The following is a 20,627-nucleotide window of genomic DNA, read 5'->3' as shown; positions in this document are numbered from 1 at the left end:
GCGTCCAGTACTCCACAGAGCGCCACGTAAGAAGGGCCCCACCTCTCTGTTCAATTGCAGCCTGGTGTCTGTTTAACCAGTGTTACCGTGGAAATAGAGAAACTTCCACTTTACCCCCACAACGTTTATTTAATCTCTTATTACATCACTTTATTACCTAGAATTTCATCACTTTCCTATATTGGTTATACTTGAAAATTACTGGGGCCAAATGATAAAAGTGAAAATTCTTACATTTCCAAATTAAGTTACAGATCGGACGGCCTTGCTTCGCCGACGGTTGGAGTCGGTTACGCGGTCTATTTTTTCCGGTCATTTTTTACGAAATCCCTAAGATCCGTTAGCAGACGTGAAGGAGCGAAGGAAAGACGTGGAAGAGTGAAGGAGGAGTGAGAGAGGAGTGAGGTATTGAACGAGTTCAGAGTTCTGAACGCGTTAATAGGTGGGTCCGTACTTTTTATTTTTTTTTTTTAATGTTAACGCGTTCGTAGAGGCTGCATAGTTGTATGGTGATCGACCACGTGATCGACCACGTGATCGACCACCACTCAAAAGTGGACTCAATCGACCACTGATTAAAGGTGTTATAACGTCACGAGTGTTACGGATGCTCTAAAACAGTGCAGTAGCTTCGTCGCCCTCCGGCGGTCGGCGGGAGCGGCGCGGTTGGCTTCTCCGACGGAGACCCGGGGTCCGGGAGGCGGAAGCCACGGCGAGGCGGCGGTCGCTTTCGGAGAGGGAGGGGACAAAGCCGACGGCGGGGACTGGGACCCCACACGGAGTGGCTAGCAGACAGATCGCTGGCAGTGGCACCGGCGACCGTCCGATCGACATCTGACGGTCGGCGCGTTGCCGGAAGGGAGAAGGGGACAGGGGTCCGTCGCGTTGCCTTGGAGCACGGTTTGCATGATTGGAATATTGTGATGGCAGATTAGCACGTGACACGGACATTGGATACTATTGTGGGCCTAACAAGCATGCAAAAAAGATGAAGCCCAAATTTCCTTGTTTATTATTTTTTATTTTTTCAAATATTTAATTCTTAATATCTAATTAATCCTATTATTGATGATTCTATTTTACATTTCGATTATAAGTAAATTTAAAAAGCGAGATAACTTTTAACATGATATCTTCACATCATCAATTATTCGAATGTCTCATATATGCATTGCGTGAACTTGATTATCTTTTTCGACAAAAGATAAAATTCGTCATCTTAACGGTTCCTACACGATTAGTCCCACGACTATTTGTAAGGAGATAAATCGAGAAGCTGCAGTTGACCACGACAGAGAAGGACATTACCTCAGCTTTGTCACGACTATCTTAATGGCTCCCTCGTTATAACATCCTAATGTTAATAATTAAAAAATAAAAAAATAAAAAATTGCATGTGAGGTGGGACTAGCCCATCCCACTACCATATGAACGCATTCAATGTTCATGTGGAAGAGTGTTATAATACTCTTTCATATTGTTCATTAACACCCCATTTAACAAAGCATTGAGGATGCTCTTAGGCACAAATTCATTCCTACTTATTTTATTTTATTTTTGATAATTTATATGTCCCGATTGCATTGACTAATCTAAGATAGATGACATGTTCTTTGATTAATTTATCTATCGAATAAATTTGAAATATAATTTATGTGATGAATTTTAAAAATTTATCTCTATTGAAATTTAAATTTAATATATATATTTTTTACTCTCTTAGATATTTTATCGGTATCGTATCATTGAGGGGGGCTCATGGCTTGCTTGCCGGTGGCTGGGGCTTTAAATAGAGAAACACCCAACAAATAAAATGGCAGCTCAGATACACGCACCAGTTAACTAATTGGAAAACGACTATTTCTTCATTAAAAAAAAACGTGCACAAATGCCCAGCAGCAGAGACCAGAAGAATCAATCATTGCGTCCATAAACAAAATCTGATCTGTCTTTTCTTCTACGATTCCACCTTAGTTTCACACGATTAATTCCACGATTATTTATAAAAAGGTAAATTGAAAAATTACAATTGGTCACGACGTAGGAGAGTATTGCCTGACTTTGCTAGGATTCGAACCCTTTGTCCTCTTCTATAAGTCTGTTGCGTCGTAACCAACTCAGCTATGCTCCTGGGACGAATCTGCTCTGTCTTATTCCTTAGAAAAAGCTCAACTGATCAGGTACTTGTTTGGTAATTCAAAGCTAAACAATATTTTCATGATTGAGTTGATTAATATAAGAAAAATTTATTAAAATGAATAAAAATTGAATTTTAACGAAGTCAAAGATAATATTCTCTCATGTAATAATCAATTATAATTTTTTAATTTACATCTTCATAAATAATCATAGAATCGATCTTGTAACTGCTGCTAGATGATAAATTTTATTTTTTATTAAAGAATAAGCTAAATAAAAAAAATATGACAGTAGTTATTTTTTATTTGAAATGGACGATTCGTTAAATAAATTAAAAAAATATTCATGATTATTATCTGAAATGATTATCATAGAGAAATATCTTAAAATATACCATAACTAAAATTCAAACTTTAAATATCTGATGAAAAGAACCTCGTCTCTTTTAATTATTACAGTTAAAAAATCTGTAATCCAGTAATATTGAAAAGAGTTATAATACATATTCAAATTTTACTTTAATTGAATATCAATAATTATAATTTATAATTAAATTCCGATAGTAAAAATGGACACGTGGACGGTCCTCATCTACCGAAAATGGTGCTCTGTGTGAGGTGGCCCCCACCGCTTCCGACGAACAGCAACCCCACCAGCGGCATCTCCACGTCGTCCCTCGGCGCCGACGCCGGCCACACGAAGGCCGGCTTCTCCATCGCTGGATTCGGCGGGGCAGCGTCGCCGGCGAGCACCTGCAGCGCCGCCCTCATCGACGGCCTCTCCCGATGGTTCGGATGGCAGCACGCCAGCGCCAGCAGCAACACCCTCTCCATCTCCGCCTCGTCGTACTTGCCTCCCAATCGCCGGTCCGCCGCCTCCAAAATCCTCCCCCTGCCATGCAAATCCCACACCCAGTCCACCAGATACGCCGCCTCTGACGAGGCGCCGCCGCCGTCGTCGTCGTCGTCGTCGTCGTGGACGACGACGACGTAACTCCCCGGCCGCCGGCCGCAGGCGACCTCCATGGCGAACACACCGAACGCGTACACATCCGTCTCCGGCGCGGCGCGCCCGGTGAAGTAGCACTCCGGCGCCATGTACCCTCTGGTGCCCGCCACCCCCGCCGTCGAGTAGTGCGACTTCCCGCCGCCGCGCTCCACCGCCCGCGCCAGCCCGAAGTCCCCCAGTCGGGCGTCGAACTCCTCGTCCAGCATCACGTTGCTCGCCTTCACGTCCCGGTGGACTACCCGCCTCACGCTGCCGTGGTGGAGGTAGTCCAGGGCGGCGGCCACGCCGGCGACGATCCTGTACCTCCTCTCCCAATCCAGAACAGAGCATTCCGAATCCTCGCCGAACAGGTACTTGTCCAAGCTTCTTCTCCGCAGGAACTCGTACACGAGGAGCAGCTCACCGGCGTCGTGGCACCACCCGATGAGCTTCACCAGGTTCCGGTGAGAGAGCTGGCTGATCGTCGTCACCTCCGCGACGAACTCTCGTTCTCCGCCCCGCGAATTCCTCTCTATCCTCTTCACCGCCACTTCCACGTCGTACTCTTTCAGGTATCCTCTGTAAACGGTTCCGAATCCTCCTCTTCCGAGCTGCCTATTTGGATCGAAGTTTCCGGTGGCGATCTTGAGCTCCGACAGCTGAAACTTCACCGGCCGATCGTTGCTAGCCTTGAGGACTAATTCGATATCTCGCCTCGCGAGATTTCTGTCGTATCGCAGAGCTCCCCTGTTCCTCTTCTTCCAAAGGGTGAATGACAAGCAAGAAGCAGCGGCGCAGAACGGAGCTACCAAAACAAGCAGCCAGATCGTTCTCGTTCTCGTTCTCTTCTTCTTTGCTCCGGCGAACTCAACGTCGCCGGCGCTGAAGTACCAAGATTTGATCTGGTTCGACTGCGACAGATTGCTCGTCGAGCTGGAGAAGCCGACCCACACGTCGTCCTCATCGAGGTGCTGCGACAGATCGAGAGCCCATACAAACACCATGGAGCTGTTGATCGTGACGGCACGGAGCCCGAACAATCCTTCCACGGCGTCGAACACCATGCTGACTTCGACGTCGATCCCTTGGGAAATGTTCATCCCGACGGTCCCGAACGAGAGCTGCCCCGCCGAGGGGATGCCGTTGACGTCGAGTCCCACGTGGTTGTCGTCGAGGTCGCCGTCGTAGCTCCTCCTCGTGTCGAATTCGACGGCGACGGTGCGGCTCCGGGAGCTGCCGTTGGTTTGGCTGCTGAAGGCGCCGAGCCACTGGCCGCTGCTGTCGCCGGCGGGGAGCGGCGGGTTGTTGGTGAGCAGGAAAGCGAAGCCTTCGCCGCCGGGGTGAGTCAGAGGCTGGATGTTGAAGACGAAGGTGGAATTGATCGAAGTGGGAGCAGATCCGTTGCCTCGATGGAGCTTAAAGCTGGTGCCGTACAGGACTCTGCCGGACTGGTGCGAGTGGTTGCCGGAGGTCGGCGTGAGCTGGAGAGCACCGCCGGCGATGCTGGTGCCGTCGGTGAAGACGAAATCGGTTGAATTCTCTGCGAGGAAATTGGTGTAGTTGAATTCTAAGCTTCTCATTCGCGCGATCAGGCAGAGGATCAGAAGCAAACAGCAGTGCAGATGGCGGCTGGGAGATCGCATGATCGATCAGAAACAAAACTGCTTCAGGAGCAAGCGCAAGATCAAAGTGGAGCTGAGATGAGATCAAGAAGTCCGTGGCAATGATCTAACTGCAAAATTCAAAGTCGTTGGAAGTGATCGATAGAAATCAACAGAAAAAAAACGTGTTTGCAGTGGACTTTTGATCATATTTTTCATTGCAGGAAGATCTCATTCACACTTGATAACTAAGTTTGAAGAGGCAGCAAAAGGCAACTTGATAACTAAGTTGACTTTTATTGAGATAGAAACTAGATTTTCAAAACAAAAAAAAATTCTTTCCTCATTGCAACAATTAATTAAAGCTTCCAAAAATGATATGAAATATATCATTAGAAAAAAGTTTACATTGTCAGGAGAAAAAATAAAACATCAACAGATCTTCCAAAGGTTTGAGTGTCATTGTTCTCCATAAAACTGATACTAGTGCAAAACTGATACCTATGAAGCTTGTTTCTCTTCAGCAGCCTGCTCAAATGTCTCTCCAGGCACTAGGTCTGGGACATCGTCGTCGTCGTCGTCGTCTTCTTCTTCTTCTCCGCCTTTAGCAGCTGCAGCTGCAGGTGCTTGCCTCTGGAACTGCTCCGCGAGCTTCCTCAAGTTCTCTAGATTATCAGGACCTGAGTGACCAAATGTTCACTCAAATGTTAATGAGAGCATTCATAAACACAAATCTGCCTGCTGGCAAGCTAACATATGATCTATATCGGAATATATAGACATGCTACATGTATATATATCAAATCTTGAAAGAGAGAAATTTTGTATCTGGCATCTGAAGCGTAAGGAAAGCCAACTCAAATGGTTATAAAGAATATGATCAAACAAAAAAAAAAATGAAATAATGTCTCCTCTTGTATGGCCTATGAAAAGAAAGTTTACAGGAGCAAGCTACAAAGGTTACTGACTGGTAGTAGCTCATCATGATGAAGAGAACAAGAGGATGTGATCCGTTACAACAAAACAGTTCTTGCAGCAAGAATGGAATTGGTATATTTCATAGAGATGACTTACCCAACTGGTTGATGATTGTAGGGAGTATGTCCTGGAGTTCTGAAACACAAAAAAAATCATAAAAATTACATATGCACACAGAAAGCTTTTGCAAAAGAAAGGCAAGAGAGTTATGTTGTGCAAAGAAAACATTGGTGTTTAAACATTTTCTTTGGACAATTCAATGACCTGTGTTCTTCAAGAAATTTCCAATTTTCCAATTTGTCAAGTTTTCCTTGATTTATTAGATATTGTCTTAGTGTTTCAAAATAACTTATAAGAGAGAAAGAGAAACTATACTTTTGGTCTGAGGTGCACCACTAATCACCCATGTATTTGCCGCAATTGAAGCTTGCACTAAAAAAGAAACAAAAGGGGGTTGACATCAGAATAGAGCTTATATAATAGGTGAGGTCGTTCGTTTACCTCAATCAATGTGTCTCTTAGTTTACCTTTGGGATTCAGAAACTGGATGACAGCATCATCTTTAAAAATGTTAACTTCTTCTATAGCAGGGATAGTGTTTACCCCAATTCTTCTCAATGTGCTCTGAAGCTTTTTATCGTCAGTAGTTGGGCTTTTATGAACTGCCTTCTTCTTCCTGGATTAGATTTATGAACTAAAATAATTGGTGAAAGCTGGCCAAATAGTGCAGTCTTGAATAGTAGGTGAGCAAGAGAGGGAAATAAATTAGACAGATTTATTTATCAAGTTTATAGCACATAAAAAAGAAGCAAAAGTAAAACTACACCAACAACCTCATGTTACCAAAAACACAAGTAATGATACCTTTCTCATCGTGCATGGTTAGATCAGATGTTCAACTCAGTCTCTGAAAATACAGCTAGCTTTGTGATAAAAAGTAAATGCTTCCTTAAATTGTATAGCCCAATGGCAGAAGATTAGATCCTATCCAGCACTTATATTTGTAATTAGGCTGAAACTTGGCTTGACACCCTTCAGAACTGTCTCAGTCCATATGCATTATTCCAGTTGTGGAAGATTGTTTATGATCATTCAAGGTCATATGACTGGTCTCAGTGGAGTATAGTAATGGTGAACATTTGGTAGACTATATAGAGCAAGATTTAAAAGAATCATATCAAGCTAAATATTTTCCCAAAGAATGAGAACCAAAAAATTGATTTTTAATAAAGATAACAGGCCAAAATAAACAGACACTCCCAAATCAAAGAAATTATATATATATATATAATAGAACCTGCGCATACTGCCTTTTCCACCAGTGCGGACTGCACCTGCCATCTTGATGAGCTTCTCTCGATTCATCTGCCAGGAGAACAATGAAGTTCATAATGCGAAAGTTAGTAAACTTTTTCAGTCAAACAAAACATAAACTAACGGCACACGAGCAACAAGAGGAAAAGAAGATAAATTGTCAAAACAGTCAAGCCAGCACATGAGTTCCATGGGTTAATTATCATAACTTTTGAATTTTGATGCAAGTTCGCTCACGATTGGATTTGTTTCAATATCATTAGATCTCACGTGAAATGGTTTATTTAAATAACTCCAAGCATTGTGAGGTAAAATGACCACCAAATATTTTTAAATTTTTTATAGTTGAACATTGATTTGGATTGTTAAGGTAATTTTCAATTATTTGAACACCCTTAGTAATGGTTACCTTGAGAGCTATCATTATGCAAAAACATTCACATAGGCAAAATTGATCCTCACACCACAATGATAATCTAGCATGAGAATATCTTTGTATTCGTAAATGTTGTTTTCATGGATTGATCAGGTTCTGTTCATGTAGAATAGTTGCAAGGCCATATTTTATCCAAAATAGGAGACTTGTAGGCCATCTAGTATAAAACCAACATATATATAACAAAGTTAAATATCATCATAACAGCAGACGAATAACCCTTTCATATGAAAATGAGCACCTTTGACTCCCATAATGAGTACAAAATGATTGTAATTAACTAGGGCTGAGATCCAATATTGGAACATATATGCACCACGAGATGCAATGTCTAAGTCTCAAAGATGATAACCTATTGGAATGCATAACTTTGATTGATAAGCTACAAAGATTCATGTAAGAAGCATACAAGAGTCGAGCTTTGACTGTTTTGCCTTGTTTGTGGACTCAAAGTACATCATAAGGTATGTCCTATCCTATATTAGGCTTTGCAATGGATGCCAAAACAAGCCTCATCTAGCCTAGCCACCTAGACAGGTAACTAGATGGTGCTTGGCTGAAATACTTATGTTGAGCACCTTATTTGCCAGCCCAATCTAGCTAAATATCACAATCACTTGTTCAATGAGGATTCAGATATGCTAAGATGAGAGAGCATGTGAAATCTCAGCTTGCTTTACTATCCAAGTTATGATCCCACATTAATCAATACTTAATTTTTTTGCTTCAATGATTTGTTAGTGAATTTGTTGACTAAGTCTTTGAGATGTTCACTCGCACATATATACACACACTCACATATACACATGTTATGGGTATGTGTAGAAACACATTTATCTAGACACAAACATAGTGTATATGTGCGTGTGCACACATACATATATAGATATATATGTGTGTGTACCCACAAATACATCTCGGCTGATAAAACTGTGGAAAATGATAGTGATCATAAAGTGTTCCTAAAAGAATGCATCATGACGCATAGAACAAGCTGCATAAAATATTTTAACAAGTAGGTTTGCAAGGTATCTTTCTGAGCATGTCTAATTAACTCAAACGTGTATTTACATGAACAGTGTCAGAAAGAGATCATAAACAACACAAACTTTTGCAGAGTTTTGTTCCTCTCAACCAATTTATGAAAGGGTAATTAAAAGGTTTCAACAGAAATATATATATATATATGAAATCATGGACGCGCCGAAGTCCACAGCTACTGTTCGAGGTATCCAACATCCGTGTGCATCTTGGCACTGTACGTTCATATACTACGGATTAACATAATTCACGAGATCTGGAACACGATTAACACCCAAAAGCAACACCCACCCACTGAGATATTTTGTCAAGAATAATTCCCTTCAACAACGAAAGGTAACAACTGAAAGCAAACAAACTAGCAAGCAATCTTCAGCTCAAGTCGATTTTTTTTTGTTGTTGAAATTGCATGAAGCAGCAGTAATTAGCACAAGATAAAGCCCTAATCTCAGATCAATCGACAAAAAGAAGTGAAGCAGAGAAGGAGCTCACTAACAAACCAATCCATGTGCGATCGTGGTAGGTTGAACAGAGATAAACAGAAACACCAGGGAAAGGGCTTACGATTGGGATAAAGGACGCTGGCCAGACGAAAGCAAACGCAGAAACCCTTGCAGTGCGGCGCGAAGCAGAGAACTGGGCGAGAAGGATAAGGTCAGGATTCAAGGATTCAGCGTTTCAGGAGACTGAGACTCGAGATCCATCTTACAAACGGCCCAACGGGCCAACCTTCCGACCGGCCGAGAGTTGGCGGCCCAACAACTCTGAAACCATAGACCTGTAAAATTCTCAAATTGCACCCCAAAATTTTATATATTTTTTCCATATTAAAAGTGGAGTTGTAAATGTACTAAATACTAATAATGTATCAAACTCACAATTGATTTAAATATATATATATATATATATATATATATATATTTTAAAAAAATTAAATTAAGAGTTTAATAATAAAAATTAAATAAAATTCAAGGAAGTACTGTGCTACGTCCTGAGGTAAATTTAAAAATTAAATTCAAGCTAAGCTTAACCATGGATTTGTTAGTTAATACGTATCAATCACAGAGTTTGTTGGCACGTTAATTACTTGAGATCAAGTGGAGATCATACAACAGCCACCCACGTTAAGGAAACTTGAATTTGAAATCAACACTAATCTCACATTGTGATAGCTCCCATACAAGAACCATCTAAGCCAACACGGGGGCTGCATTCCATTCCGTTCATTAGTCTTCTGCAAAAGATGAAATCTGTCACCTTAACGGCTCCATACGGTCGGCCCCACGACCATCCATTCCATTCATTAGTAAACATGCATATGGAGGTCAAGTGGCATCGATTAATATTCACTCATCTACCACAAAGATGAAAGTTATGGGTGTAAGTTTGTAGAACATACAACAGCCACCCACGTTAAGGAAACTTGAACTTGAAATCAACACAATCTCATATGTTGGTTTTCCAACTTCGGGCGAAGTAGGAGTGCTTCGTTTGAGATGAAAAAATGTTAGACAGCCTCAGATTCAACTACTCGAGTTCGAAAGGATTCACGATTAGCGGTCTGCTTAAAGCTGCAGAAAATTTTAAAATAAAAAAAATCAAATCAACAAAAATGAAAATGCATTTCATGATTAAAAACAAGGAATAAAGACAGAGAAATTAATATAGCAATGACAATAAACCTCGTGTACTTCAAAGACATTAAGATATCATCTACTTCGACTACATTACATACTTATACTCTAACCATTTTGTCCAGTGGGACAAATTGACTTTAATCTTGAGGCTTCTAGCAAGGTCGCCCCCATCCTGCCATTCTACTGGCCTAGTTTGGAACTTTTCATGACCACTTAACAACGAGCTCATTTAACTTTAGAATTCTTATGAAGAACCAAATCAACTCCACCACCAAGTGCCCCACCTATCCTGCTATTGGTTTGGAACTTTCCATGACTACTTAGCATTGAGCTCATTTAACTTTAGAATTCTTATGAAGAACCAAATCAACTCTACCACCAAGTGCCCCAGTTTTTAGTACGTACATAATTCAATCAAGGTGTCTCACTCCTATAGTTCAATCTCATAGTAAGTGCCCCAGACCTTATATGAGTTCTGTTTGTCGATCAGTCCCTACTTCATTAGACTAGATGGCTACACAAATCTAGTTTAAGAAACAACAGGAACTCCAAAAGACTAGATGGCATCACATAAATCTTTATTCTTGTTCAAAGATCTCAAAACAGTTTTACACAGAGATTTGTGTGACAGTAAAATAGTAACTTACCTGTAAAGCTGTTGTCCATCAAATGCAAACTTCCTACTAATCCAATCCGGGAGAAGCCGTTCTAATAAACTCAGATGTTCTTCTGCTTCTCCTGCCATAAGAGGGAAGACAACAAATTTTAGTTTCGAACATATATCAGAAGAGCTTATATATATATATATATATATATATATATATAATTTAAAATTCTAAGTTAAGAAAAGTATCTCAAAAGATTTACTTGGATCCTCAATTTCTAAGTTGTTAGAGAGAATTTTATGCACAAGTTCCTCCTTTGTGATATTGAAACATAGTATTTAGACTGTGAATTGAAGCTGATTGCATCAAAAGTTGCTAGCACAGAAGAGATCATCCTAGAGCTCTTCCTCTCTCCCATTAGGTTCAATGTGTTATCCTTAGAATTGGCAGCTGCCAAACCATGTACCTAAAATAACGAAAATAATTAGTTCATTTTACTAATAATAAACAACCAAATCCATAACTCAAAAACAAAATGGGTAAAAATTATCTTTTAAAAAAACTTTAAAAATCCACAAAGAAGGAATGAAACATAGATAATACACATTTACAGTCGCTGAAAGCACAAATTGGTCACATAAGCATATGCACTAAAGGACTGCAATGTGCATCATATATATTGGTAGATATGTAATGAGAACCATATTGCTTAACTGAACTAAAATTGATTGCCATATCTAGCCAAATAAAAAGATGGTTCGCCAAGTGTTATAGTTCTAGTTCTGAGCACCAGATATATTAATGTTAAAATATTACACAGCAGAATTTTCTCCAGTATTGATTGCCACACTGATTAATGCAAGTTGCTACATTAATTAATTCGATATCATAGGTTTACTTTAAATAGATGATTTAGATTGATTGATTTGGCATGCCACAGTAGATAGAACATGAGTTTTTAGTTTGATATAGCTATAGGCTATGTTGCTCAGCCTCGGAAGGAGTATCTATATACCCATATCGGATATGAGCCTTAGATTTCAGCTGTCATTGCACCAATACATAAGCAATAAAGAGTCACAAGAGAAATATGACAGTGAGTTTAGTAAATGTTGATTTTACATTACTCGTATAAATATATAGCATACCATGCATGGAAGACGGCCAGCAGGTTTTTCAGTCTCTTGTTCCCAAAGCAATCTTTTGGCAGAGTCAATCTGATCAGATGAAGATCTAACAACCATGCACTGTTGGGTTTGGTCATAATTTGTATCATTACTATTCGCTTCAATATCTGTACTTGTGTACTTTAGAGTTCTACGCGCTGAAGTGCTCAATTTAGCTTCACTAACTAAGTCATCATCTTCGGTAGTCAATTTTTCATTAGGGGTAGGAACGGGTCGTTTTGGAGTGTGCAGGACAGGAGTTTCAGCATTCATTGCACCAATACACGAAGAAGCACCTTTCAGAGGGGTGCTATCAAGACATTGAGAGGATGCGCAGCCCTTCTCACTAGAGACCAAACATGCAGGTGACTTTATCCCTAAGATGGAAGAATTAGCTTCCATATTGCTAGTGAAGTGGGATAATGGTTGAGTGGCAAGTAACTGTGTTTTCTTTGATTCCGGAATGATAACCTTTTGCGAAAAATATCTTTTGAAGGATGAAGGTAAAACAGAAGCACTAGGCAATTCACTATGCTCAATAACACTTTCAGGTGAGAAAATTTTTTGAAGAATTTGCCTTCCAAAGGTCAAAGGTAAAAGAGAATCACCAAGCAACTCGTCCAGCTCAAGGGAACTTTCAGGTGGTTGTGGTTCCATGCTACACTTCTTAGGCAATGTCTCTGAAGGCAAATTGCAGTTGCTTTGATTGAATGGCTCAGGTAGCATGGCCTTAGGAATATCAATGTCCTATTATCAAGAAAAATAAGAGAAAATATAGAATGAATCCGAAATCAGCAAGCATAATAATTATGCAAAAGTTCATTAATTTTAACACCATAAGTAATGACATGCACAGAAGAAAAAGAAACTACTTTAATGTCATGGAAACATCTTAAATAAACATGAAAAGTCGAGCAAACTTATCCCACCAAGTCAACTAGCAATATATAAAAGAGTTTTTTTTTCTTTAATTTTGACATTTTGTCTTTGATGTTGTAGGATAACACTTTCCAAACCTATCTAGTATCTCCAACCAGAACAGTTTATTATAGACATTTAGCATGTTAAATATGATGCATATCATGCTTGGCAAAAAATCAATAATAATATATAAAATATTTAAATTACAAATATTAAAAAATTTAACATATGTAATTTTTTTCAAAAATTTCTTGAACAACTTTCAAGGTAAAGAGACATTTTTGTCATGGTGTAGATTATATTGGGCCAAGGATTTATAAAAGAAAAAAAAAAAGAGAGAATCCACTTAATTACTCTGATTTCTAAGATAAGAATTATGCCTGAGTAAAACCATCTTGGAAGGTACCTCAGGATGGGTGATAAAAAATTTGAAAAGTCTCTTGCGGAAAGCTTCACATAAAACGATGGATACTGATTTATTGGGATGTAAATTATCTTCCACAACATCCTTCAGTAGAGTAACATTAATATCTGGAATGACCATTAAAGTTTTCTTGTCATGGACAAGTATCTTCTCAATCTTAATAGCTTCCGGGAAAATGTAAACCATTTGAGCAAGATGGCTGTGCAGAAACTTTCTGCAAAACAAAAATCAATTTAAAGACCAAGAGCATACTTCATTACAAAAATATCTTATTTCCTAATACCTTTTTGTCAAAATCTCTACACGTGGAGAAATGTTTCGAAAAGTAGGCAGCAACTTTCGCAACCCAAGCAACCTTATAGCAGTATCTAGTCGGCTAAAGAGTTCAGCTAAAATTTGATAGCTGTAACCACGAGATCAGCATTGAATGTAAGGAAAAAATGAGAAATATATAATACAATAAAACATACTTCTCTGGAAGTTTATATGGCTCATTATCCTTCTGTCCATCAACTACGGTACTTAGCTCAGTAAATCCTGAAATATATAATATTAACTAGCAAGTAAGTCAAACATTTCTCATGATGAATTCATAAACTAAATTGGTCGACACTACCTTCATTCTCAAAATCTTCAGCAAGTTGTTTCCTAGTAAGAGATGCAACTGCTCTATCTTTACTGCTCCATTCAGGTTTCTGTGGCGTTGGAGATACAAAGTTATTTTCATCTTCTTCCTTTTTATCAATTTCCACAGGCAGATCAGATGCAATATATGAATCATTCTCGTAAGATATTTTTCTACATCCAGAGGACTCAGAATTGCCCTCCATGCATCTCTCGTGCTCCATGACTTCAAACCAAGACTGTAACATTTAATTAGAAAAAGATATGTCAAATTTAAACATAGTCTCATAAAATTCAGATGTTGGAGCCATACTAGAAGCACTTACATGCTTTTCCATAGGAACAAACTCATTTTTGACTAAAGATCACACTAACTTTTGCTGAATCATTATCATATGACAGCATTTCCATTTTGTAAATGCTAAAAATATACATTGACTTAAGTTAACCAAACAAAAAACAGAAAAACAGAAGGAAAAAAGAAAAACTATCCAGTAAACTCAACTATGTCCTTACTATAGTATCCTTCAACAATTGAATAAATAAAAGACCATAAATCAAACTGACATTAGATTGCCCATTCCATTCTCTTTTATTTTTTTCCTTTGTAGAACTTGGAATAAATATTCAATTCAGCGCCGCCGCATTTAGGGGCGGGCATGACCCTCCTAAGTCCTAATCGCTTGACATCTGATTAAAAGCAAAATGAAGGTTAAAAGAGTGCACTGGTGAAAGGAAGGGAGAGAAGGGAAATATAGTAAGATCTTATATTGTGTTTATCCAGGTGTTTTTTTAAGGAAAACGAAAAGAAAGCATAGATTATGAAACTATTTCCTTCATCTATCTTAGAACATTTTGAAGGAACAACAAAGAAGCCATTTTACGCCACATCGCTTCTGCTATCCCCCTGACCAGGCGGATTCTGTTTGCATAGAATCGAAATTCCTATACCTAATTCTGTGATAGGAATTAATCAAACAAGAACTTCTCAAAGATCTCCACAACTTCTCAAAGAAACACAAAAGGGATATCAAAGACGTGACTAGTGAGCATTACCGTGGATTCGGGGCGGGGAATCTTGCAGAGGTGCGCCTCGAGCTGCTCGTTGCGAGTAGTGTCGATGACGCAGCGGGTTCGCTGCACCAGTCACCGCCGCAACAGAACCTCGCAGCGGCGGAGCTTGAACGGCGACGAAGCGCGGCGATTGCGAGGCGACGGAAGGGGTTAGGGCAGGGAGAGAATCAGGCGAAGTAGGGTTGTCGCACGACACTAGTAGGAAGAGAGTAGGGAAGTCCTATTTCTTTCTGTCTGATTTCGCCCTTCATGAAATCCAGCCGTCCAATGGGAAAGGAAGGGCATCTTAACGGTTGAATAAGACAGGTATCTTTTCAGGTAAGCGTGGGATTTGCGCGTCAACTTTGCTTTTAAAAAATAGCCGTTCGACACATGCGGCAAGTAAGTTTCGGATTTCGGATCAGAAGGTCCGACCCGATATTTCAAATTTCAAGCATCATTTGGGCCGGATCCTCTGCTACTACTGCCTTACGGGTCGTAGCCCGGCCCGTTTTAGTTTTACTGTGAGGAGTAAGTTTAAAAAAGATAAAGTCCGGGGGGCAAGTTAAAAATTTATACCGACACCAACAGCCCAACGGCTCACAGTACTCTGCAGTAGTTGGCTTCTCTATTTAGTATTTACTGACACGCCACCGAACGCCTCCTCTATTATACCTCGCCCACCGACTCCCACCGGGAACGCCACAGAGATCGAGCGCTGCCTTCCTTCCTTCCTTCCTTCCATGGCGTCCAAGCTCGTCATCGCCCTCGTCATCGTCTTCGATCTTATAGCGTTCGGTCTGGCCGTCGCCGCCGAGCAGCGCCGCAGCACGGTGAGTCCTATTTCCTCCCCTGCAGAACCAGATCTGGAAGATCTGACTCGACTCGCCGATCTCTTCTCGCAGGCGAGAATCCAAAGCGACTCGGAGGACCAGTACAATTACTGTGTCTACGACTCCGACATCGCCACTGGCTTCGGCGTCGGCGCCCTCCTCTTCCTCCTCCTCAGCCAGGCCATCCTCATGGCCGTCAGCAAGTGCTTCTGCTGCGGCCGTGGAATCAGCCCCAGCGGCTCCCGCGCCTGCGCCCTCCTCTTCTTCCTCCTCTCCTGGTACGCACTCGATCCCTAGATGGCTAGATCTCCCCCCTTCCGCCATTTCCGATAAACTCGAGACCCGATTTTCCTCCCCAGGCTGACGTTCCTGATCGCGGAGGCGTGCCTGCTCGCCGGGTCGGTGCGGAACGCGCATCACACCCGCTACCGGCACATGTTCTTCGACGCGAATCCCTCGTGCGAGACGCTGCGGAAGGGCGTCTTCGCCGCGGGCGCTGCCTTCGTCTTCTTCACCGGCATTCTCTCCGTGTTCTTCTACGTCACCTTCAGCAGGGCAACCCGCGACGCCGGCCCGCCGCCCTACGGCGGACCTGCCGTCGGCATGAGCACCTACAAGTAGATCTCAATTCTCATCCTCAATCACTGCCGGAAAAACGTCGATCGTTCCCTTTTTGTATTCCTATTGGTTGTTTGTTCATCAATCACTGGTAGCCATAGTTATTATTTGGATGATCTGAACCTGATTAAATGATCTTGTGTATGATATGGTTGGTTTACTGCTGTCACTGGATCTGAACAAAAAGGCGAAGAAACTGCGTGCAGATCAAGCAATGGATCGCATGTGAACACAGATATTTTTCACGCAAAATTATAATTTAAATTTTGACCAACAGTCAATTTGTGATCGCAGCCTAACCGAAATATTTTCAAAATACTTTAACGCTGCTTTGATAATACCCACCATCGGTTAGGATGTCGAATATCCTGTGTGATTGGTTGTGTTCTTCCAGTATCAACATAGAATGTGTAGCTTGTTCCTTCCTGATCAAAAGGCCTGCCCTTTATTTTTTTTTCTTTAGTTAATTGTAATGATTCAAATAGGAGTTTTGATGATAATTCATCTGTTGTTTGCCAACGATATACAAAAGGAAAATGCAATTTTTATGCAAGTGAATCAAGTAATTGGTTTGTGTGGAGGAATGCAGTTTATAAACACTTATCGAAATTAGATTTTCATTATCAAATCATATTTGTGCTATTACTTGAGGATGAAATACTATTGTTCCCGAGATATAGCTAATTAGTTACAACGTAGTAGAGTTGCAAAGAAAATATGATTCGAATCCTGACAAAATCAGACAATACCCTTGTACGTCATGATCAATTGTAATTTTTGGATTTAACTCCTCACAGATGGTCATAAGATTGATCATGTGGAACCGCTAAGATGACAAATTCCACCTTTTTTGTAAAAGAAGATCGAAGTGCTATTAAAGGGAATGATTCAGAAAAGTTTCCTTTATGTATATGCTCAGAATTAGATTCGTGGCAACATATAGCAACAATTACTCAGCATCTTTGTGCCTCAACCAGGCACACTAGTGCTTATGATCTTACCCTGGCAAGCCGTTCCCGTATCTCGTCCATGTCTTCATTATCTGCGCCTTCGCCGGCGACGGCTTCTTGCTGTGTAACAGACACCGCCAAAGATCAGGTAATTGAAAATAGTAATAAGAAATTACTTCAGTGATTTGTACCACTCGAACATTGATGCTGGTTGATGGTTGTTCTATCTTCTGCTTGCTGGTAGCATCTGGTAACTCCGATATGGTCTCACCGGCTATCGCAGCGAGCACTTTGTCCACTTCCTCTTCTATTTCTTCCTCGATGTCTTCAGAGTCTAGAGCTGTATCGACAGCATCATTTACCATTTCTTCCATAACTCCAGCCTAAATGCCAGAAGGATGCAAAGTGGATCATTCATTGCACTATGATTGTGATATTTGAATCTTGGTGAAGACATTAAGTGCGGAGATTGTGATAGTTTAGCCTCATGTCGTGTTATGGTTGGTTCTGATAAGTTAATGATTAAATGCTTGTTAACTCGTAAACGAAAAGAATTCTCATGTACTAACAGTAACTCATGCTTGCTGTTGAGTTTGGATGAAGGAATTATTTCAGGAACAATAAATAAAGCGTTAATCAACAAACAATAATACCTTTGTCATTTCTTTACTAAACTCTTGCATGGTAGCAGCAACTTCAGGAGCTTTCATTAGATTATTGACGAGCTTCATAACCTCGGCACTTTTGGACAGATGGCCGACAGTTCTGGCCGTCGCTGAAAACAAAAAATCAACAGTCAATTCATTAGCCATCATTACATACGATATCCAATCCTCTTAAAAACAAGAAAAGTAATATCCCAAAAGATTCAAGATTCGAACTAATTAATCTTGAAGAGAGTCTGGACCTTAACACTTGCAATCGGATTTTCAAAGAAACAATCAGCTAGGCAAATGCCCTTGTTGGGAATTAATCCTATATGCTCATGATTGTGTCATTCATGCCTTGCTACTTGCATTGTGCCTCGGGAAATTAAAAAAAAAACAAAAAAAAAGGTTGAGAAGATCATGTAGTTGTAAATTAGTTTGGCAAAATATTGCTATGAGGCCAACCAACAAGTCTGAATAAATAGGGAAGAAAAGGTTGAGAAGATCATGTAGTATACTAAAAATTGAATTATTCTAATATATTGAAAGAGAATAAAATGAATTCTTATCTATGTTAATAGAAGGAAGAAATGGTATAATAGTTTCTGTATACTATATTTCTAACTTACCCATAGCATCATGTATAGTATACTAAAAAAGAAGTTATTTTTGCACTCAACCATTATCCCAGAAGTTTGGATATCAGAATACCAGTAGTTAAAAACTGAACCCAATTAGGAATATCACGGTTTTGTGGCAACGAAAAGAAATAAAGCAGCAACAAGATGGATTCAAGAGGTTACTATTATTCATAGTCCATACCAACTAATTCACCAAGGTGCATAGAGACAGAATTCAGTTGTGCCTTGTTCTCATAAAGACGATTAACAGCTCTTCTTGATCTGACAATTTCCTTAGCAAGAGACTGCATACACATGAAGGAACACTCATAAGTGTTAATAATTTGGCTACTAAAATTCCAAAGTAACTCCATAACGAAGTCAGCAAATCGAAACATAGACATGGTTTAACTGAGATTTAATAATTTCATCTAGATTTATCATAAGAATGAATGAGTAGTAAACAGATAAAGAATTCTGCGCAGGCACTGACATAAAAAATGTTAGAAACTCCGTATGCTGAAAATTTAAATTAAAGCTTCATATATTTGTCAGATTTTGCAAAATAAATAGCTTGAAAATCAAGAGCAGTTCTAAAAGTCTTAGCGCAGTGCATTCTTCCTATAACTTCCCTGATTGCACGAGCACAATGTTATTTGCATTCAATAGCACATTGAGGGTCCTTGTATGCACTGCACGTTGAGGGTCTTATAAAAACGCTTCTAGACTCCCCCAGACCTATCAATCCCATCCAGTTTGGTCGGTTTTTATCGAGGTTAATTCTTCTTGATCCGGGTGTCTGACCATCATCCGGATGCCTGGACCGAATTCAACCAGGTTTAACTTCGAGTTGCTTCTCAACTTGTATCCTATAGCAGTTTCATGTACAAGGTTACATAGAATTAGAAGCTGAATACAAACACGATTCTTCTTCTCTCGTTCAAAGTTAACTTTCTTATCGGTCATTAACTACCTTCCTTTTATATCATAAAAAATCTATAAAAAAAATACTGATTCTTCCCACCATAAAAGGGATATCTGAGATTGAAAGCATCATCGGCGTCACTAGAACGAACAATTGCTTAATCTATCGTATGCACGCAGATTCCTCCGAAAGAGTACAACAAAAGAGCGAAAGGTAAAGATCGGAGTTGACCTAACCTTCGCTGAGGCCATGTCGTTCCTTTTTGCGGCTTCTTTGATCGCTTTCTGCACGTTCTTCTCCTCCCTCTGCACATCTGCAACACCAATCGACCAAATCAACGACTGAACTGAAAAAAACAAATCCAAAATCTCAAGTAGCGCCGACCAGAAAGCACGGGACAGGAAGCACTCGCACCTCGGATCTGGCGATCGATGTTGCGGCCCTCTTGGCGGAGGCGGCGCTGCCATTCGCGGAGCTGCTGTTGGGGATCGGGCTTAGACCGCATCAGGTTCTTCACGGACTCCATCTCCGCTCCGCCCGATGCTCTTCGCCGACAGTCGATTCAACGATCGAGCATATGGCTGACTCGGTAACCGAATTTTTCACTCTATCATACAATACCGTGAAATTATAAAAGATAAAAATATATATATTTATCTAATTACGTACGAATTAATAGGTGTAAATAAAAATTCGATTATTTAAAAATTTTTCAAATTTTTAAAAAAAATATCTTAATTTAAATAATTCGATTTAATTTTAATTTTTAATTTCTAATTCAAATAAATCAATATTAGCAATCGAATAGATGATTTAAATTTTTAAAGGCTAAAGCCCAATACCCTAATTAGAAAATTAAATAATTATATAAGAGAATTTATTTAATATTTCAATATATACTAAAATATTAAAAATATTAAATCTTATATCGATATTAAAAATTCAATATGATATAATACCATACCAAAATTTTTAATATACCATTAATATGAATTTATTCCATATATATTAATATCATATGTATATACTAAAATTTTTTATTTTTTTCATTCCTAGTCAATTATTATTCCTAACACAAATTTTGCGTTTCTGTCCCATATATTTCAGA

General features: G+C 39.8%; 4 protein-coding genes and 1 pseudogene across 9 annotated transcripts; 1 reads left to right on the top strand and 4 right to left on the bottom strand.

The window, feature by feature from the left end:
* Nucleotides 1–2,702: 2,702 nt before the first annotated feature.
* LOC141818301 (putative L-type lectin-domain containing receptor kinase S.5) lies at nucleotides 2,703–4,825 on the bottom strand. The gene has a single exon (XM_074705822.1). It carries the CDS (start codon nucleotides 4,767–4,769, stop codon nucleotides 2,727–2,729), a length of 2,043 nt encoding a protein of 680 aa, XP_074561923.1. The 5' UTR covers nucleotides 4,770–4,825; the 3' UTR covers nucleotides 2,703–2,726.
* Nucleotides 4,826–5,086: 261 nt separating this feature from the next.
* On the bottom strand, nucleotides 5,087–9,157 carry LOC141818303 (nascent polypeptide-associated complex subunit beta-like). Its single transcript, XM_074705823.1, has 6 exons — nucleotides 9,061–9,157; nucleotides 7,003–7,070; nucleotides 6,233–6,381; nucleotides 6,081–6,137; nucleotides 5,802–5,840; nucleotides 5,087–5,407 (listed from the first exon to the last, which is right to left on the bottom strand). The coding sequence occupies exons 2-6, from the start codon at nucleotides 7,068–7,070 to the stop codon at nucleotides 5,229–5,231; spliced, it is 492 nt and encodes a 163-aa protein (XP_074561924.1). The 5' UTR covers nucleotides 9,061–9,157; the 3' UTR covers nucleotides 5,087–5,228.
* A 495-nt stretch (nucleotides 9,158–9,652) lies between these two features.
* Nucleotides 9,653–14,105, bottom strand: LOC141818302 (CDT1-like protein a, chloroplastic; annotated as a pseudogene).
* A 1,476-nt stretch (nucleotides 14,106–15,581) lies between these two features.
* Nucleotides 15,582–16,546, top strand: LOC141818306 (uncharacterized). The gene is made up of 3 exons (XM_074705826.1): nucleotides 15,582–15,759; nucleotides 15,832–16,037; nucleotides 16,119–16,546. The coding sequence occupies exons 1-3, from the start codon at nucleotides 15,670–15,672 to the stop codon at nucleotides 16,378–16,380; spliced, it is 558 nt and encodes a 185-aa protein (XP_074561927.1). The 5' UTR covers nucleotides 15,582–15,669; the 3' UTR covers nucleotides 16,381–16,546.
* A 705-nt stretch (nucleotides 16,547–17,251) lies between these two features.
* LOC141818307 (vacuolar protein sorting-associated protein 24 homolog 1-like) lies at nucleotides 17,252–20,099 on the bottom strand. Of its 6 annotated transcripts, none has more exons than XM_074705827.1 (6): nucleotides 19,904–20,099; nucleotides 19,756–19,832; nucleotides 18,797–18,899; nucleotides 17,981–18,102; nucleotides 17,519–17,710; nucleotides 17,252–17,447 (listed from the first exon to the last, which is right to left on the bottom strand). In XM_074705827.1, exons 1-6 carry the CDS (start codon nucleotides 20,043–20,045, stop codon nucleotides 17,367–17,369), a joined length of 717 nt encoding a protein of 238 aa, XP_074561928.1. In that variant the 5' UTR covers nucleotides 20,046–20,099; the 3' UTR covers nucleotides 17,252–17,366. The 6 variants fall into 6 exon arrangements, with proteins under 6 accessions (XP_074561928.1, XP_074561929.1, XP_074561930.1 ...); XM_074705828.1 differs by having other exon boundaries at nucleotides 17,522–17,710; XM_074705829.1 differs by having other exon boundaries at nucleotides 17,528–17,710.
* Between the last annotated feature and the right edge of the window lie 528 nt (nucleotides 20,100–20,627).

This window comes from Curcuma longa, unplaced genomic scaffold, assembly GCF_044706935.1.
Source record: "Curcuma longa cultivar G26 ecotype Majalengka, Jawa Barat unplaced genomic scaffold, ITB_CL_G26_1.1 contig_24229, whole genome shotgun sequence".
Taxonomy (NCBI): domain Eukaryota; kingdom Viridiplantae; phylum Streptophyta; class Magnoliopsida; order Zingiberales; family Zingiberaceae; genus Curcuma; species Curcuma longa.
Note: the sequence above shows the minus strand (reverse complement) of the source record. Positions and strands in the feature narration are given on the sequence as shown.

Coding starts and splice junctions, on each gene's coding strand:
- LOC141818303 (XM_074705823.1), bottom strand. CDS start 7,070: ATGAATCGAGAGAAGCTCATCAAGATGGCAGGTGCAGTCCGCACTGGT. Junction 5,841..6,080: donor TGGTGCACCTCAGACCAAAA/GTATAGTTTCTC, acceptor TTTGTGTTTCAG/AACTCCAGGACATACTCCCT. Junction 5,408..5,801: donor TACAATCATCAACCAGTTGG/GTAAGTCATCTC, acceptor TTGGTCACTCAG/GTCCTGATAATCTAGAGAAC.
- LOC141818301 (XM_074705822.1), bottom strand. CDS start 4,769: ATGCGATCTCCCAGCCGCCATCTGCACTGCTGTTTGCTTCTGATCCTC.
- LOC141818307 (XM_074705827.1), bottom strand. CDS start 20,045: ATGGAGTCCGTGAAGAACCTGATGCGGTCTAAGCCCGATCCCCAACAG. Junction 19,833..19,903: donor TTCCTGTCCCGTGCTTTCTG/GTCGGCGCTACT, acceptor TTGGTGTTGCAG/ATGTGCAGAGGGAGGAGAAG. Junction 17,448..17,518: donor CCAGCATCAATGTTCGAGTG/GTACAAATCACT, acceptor TCTGTTACACAG/CAAGAAGCCGTCGCCGGCGA.
- LOC141818306 (XM_074705826.1), top strand. CDS start 15,670: ATGGCGTCCAAGCTCGTCATCGCCCTCGTCATCGTCTTCGATCTTATA. Junction 15,760..15,831: donor CCGAGCAGCGCCGCAGCACG/GTGAGTCCTATT, acceptor CTCTTCTCGCAG/GCGAGAATCCAAAGCGACTC. Junction 16,038..16,118: donor CTCTTCTTCCTCCTCTCCTG/GTACGCACTCGA, acceptor TTTCCTCCCCAG/GCTGACGTTCCTGATCGCGG.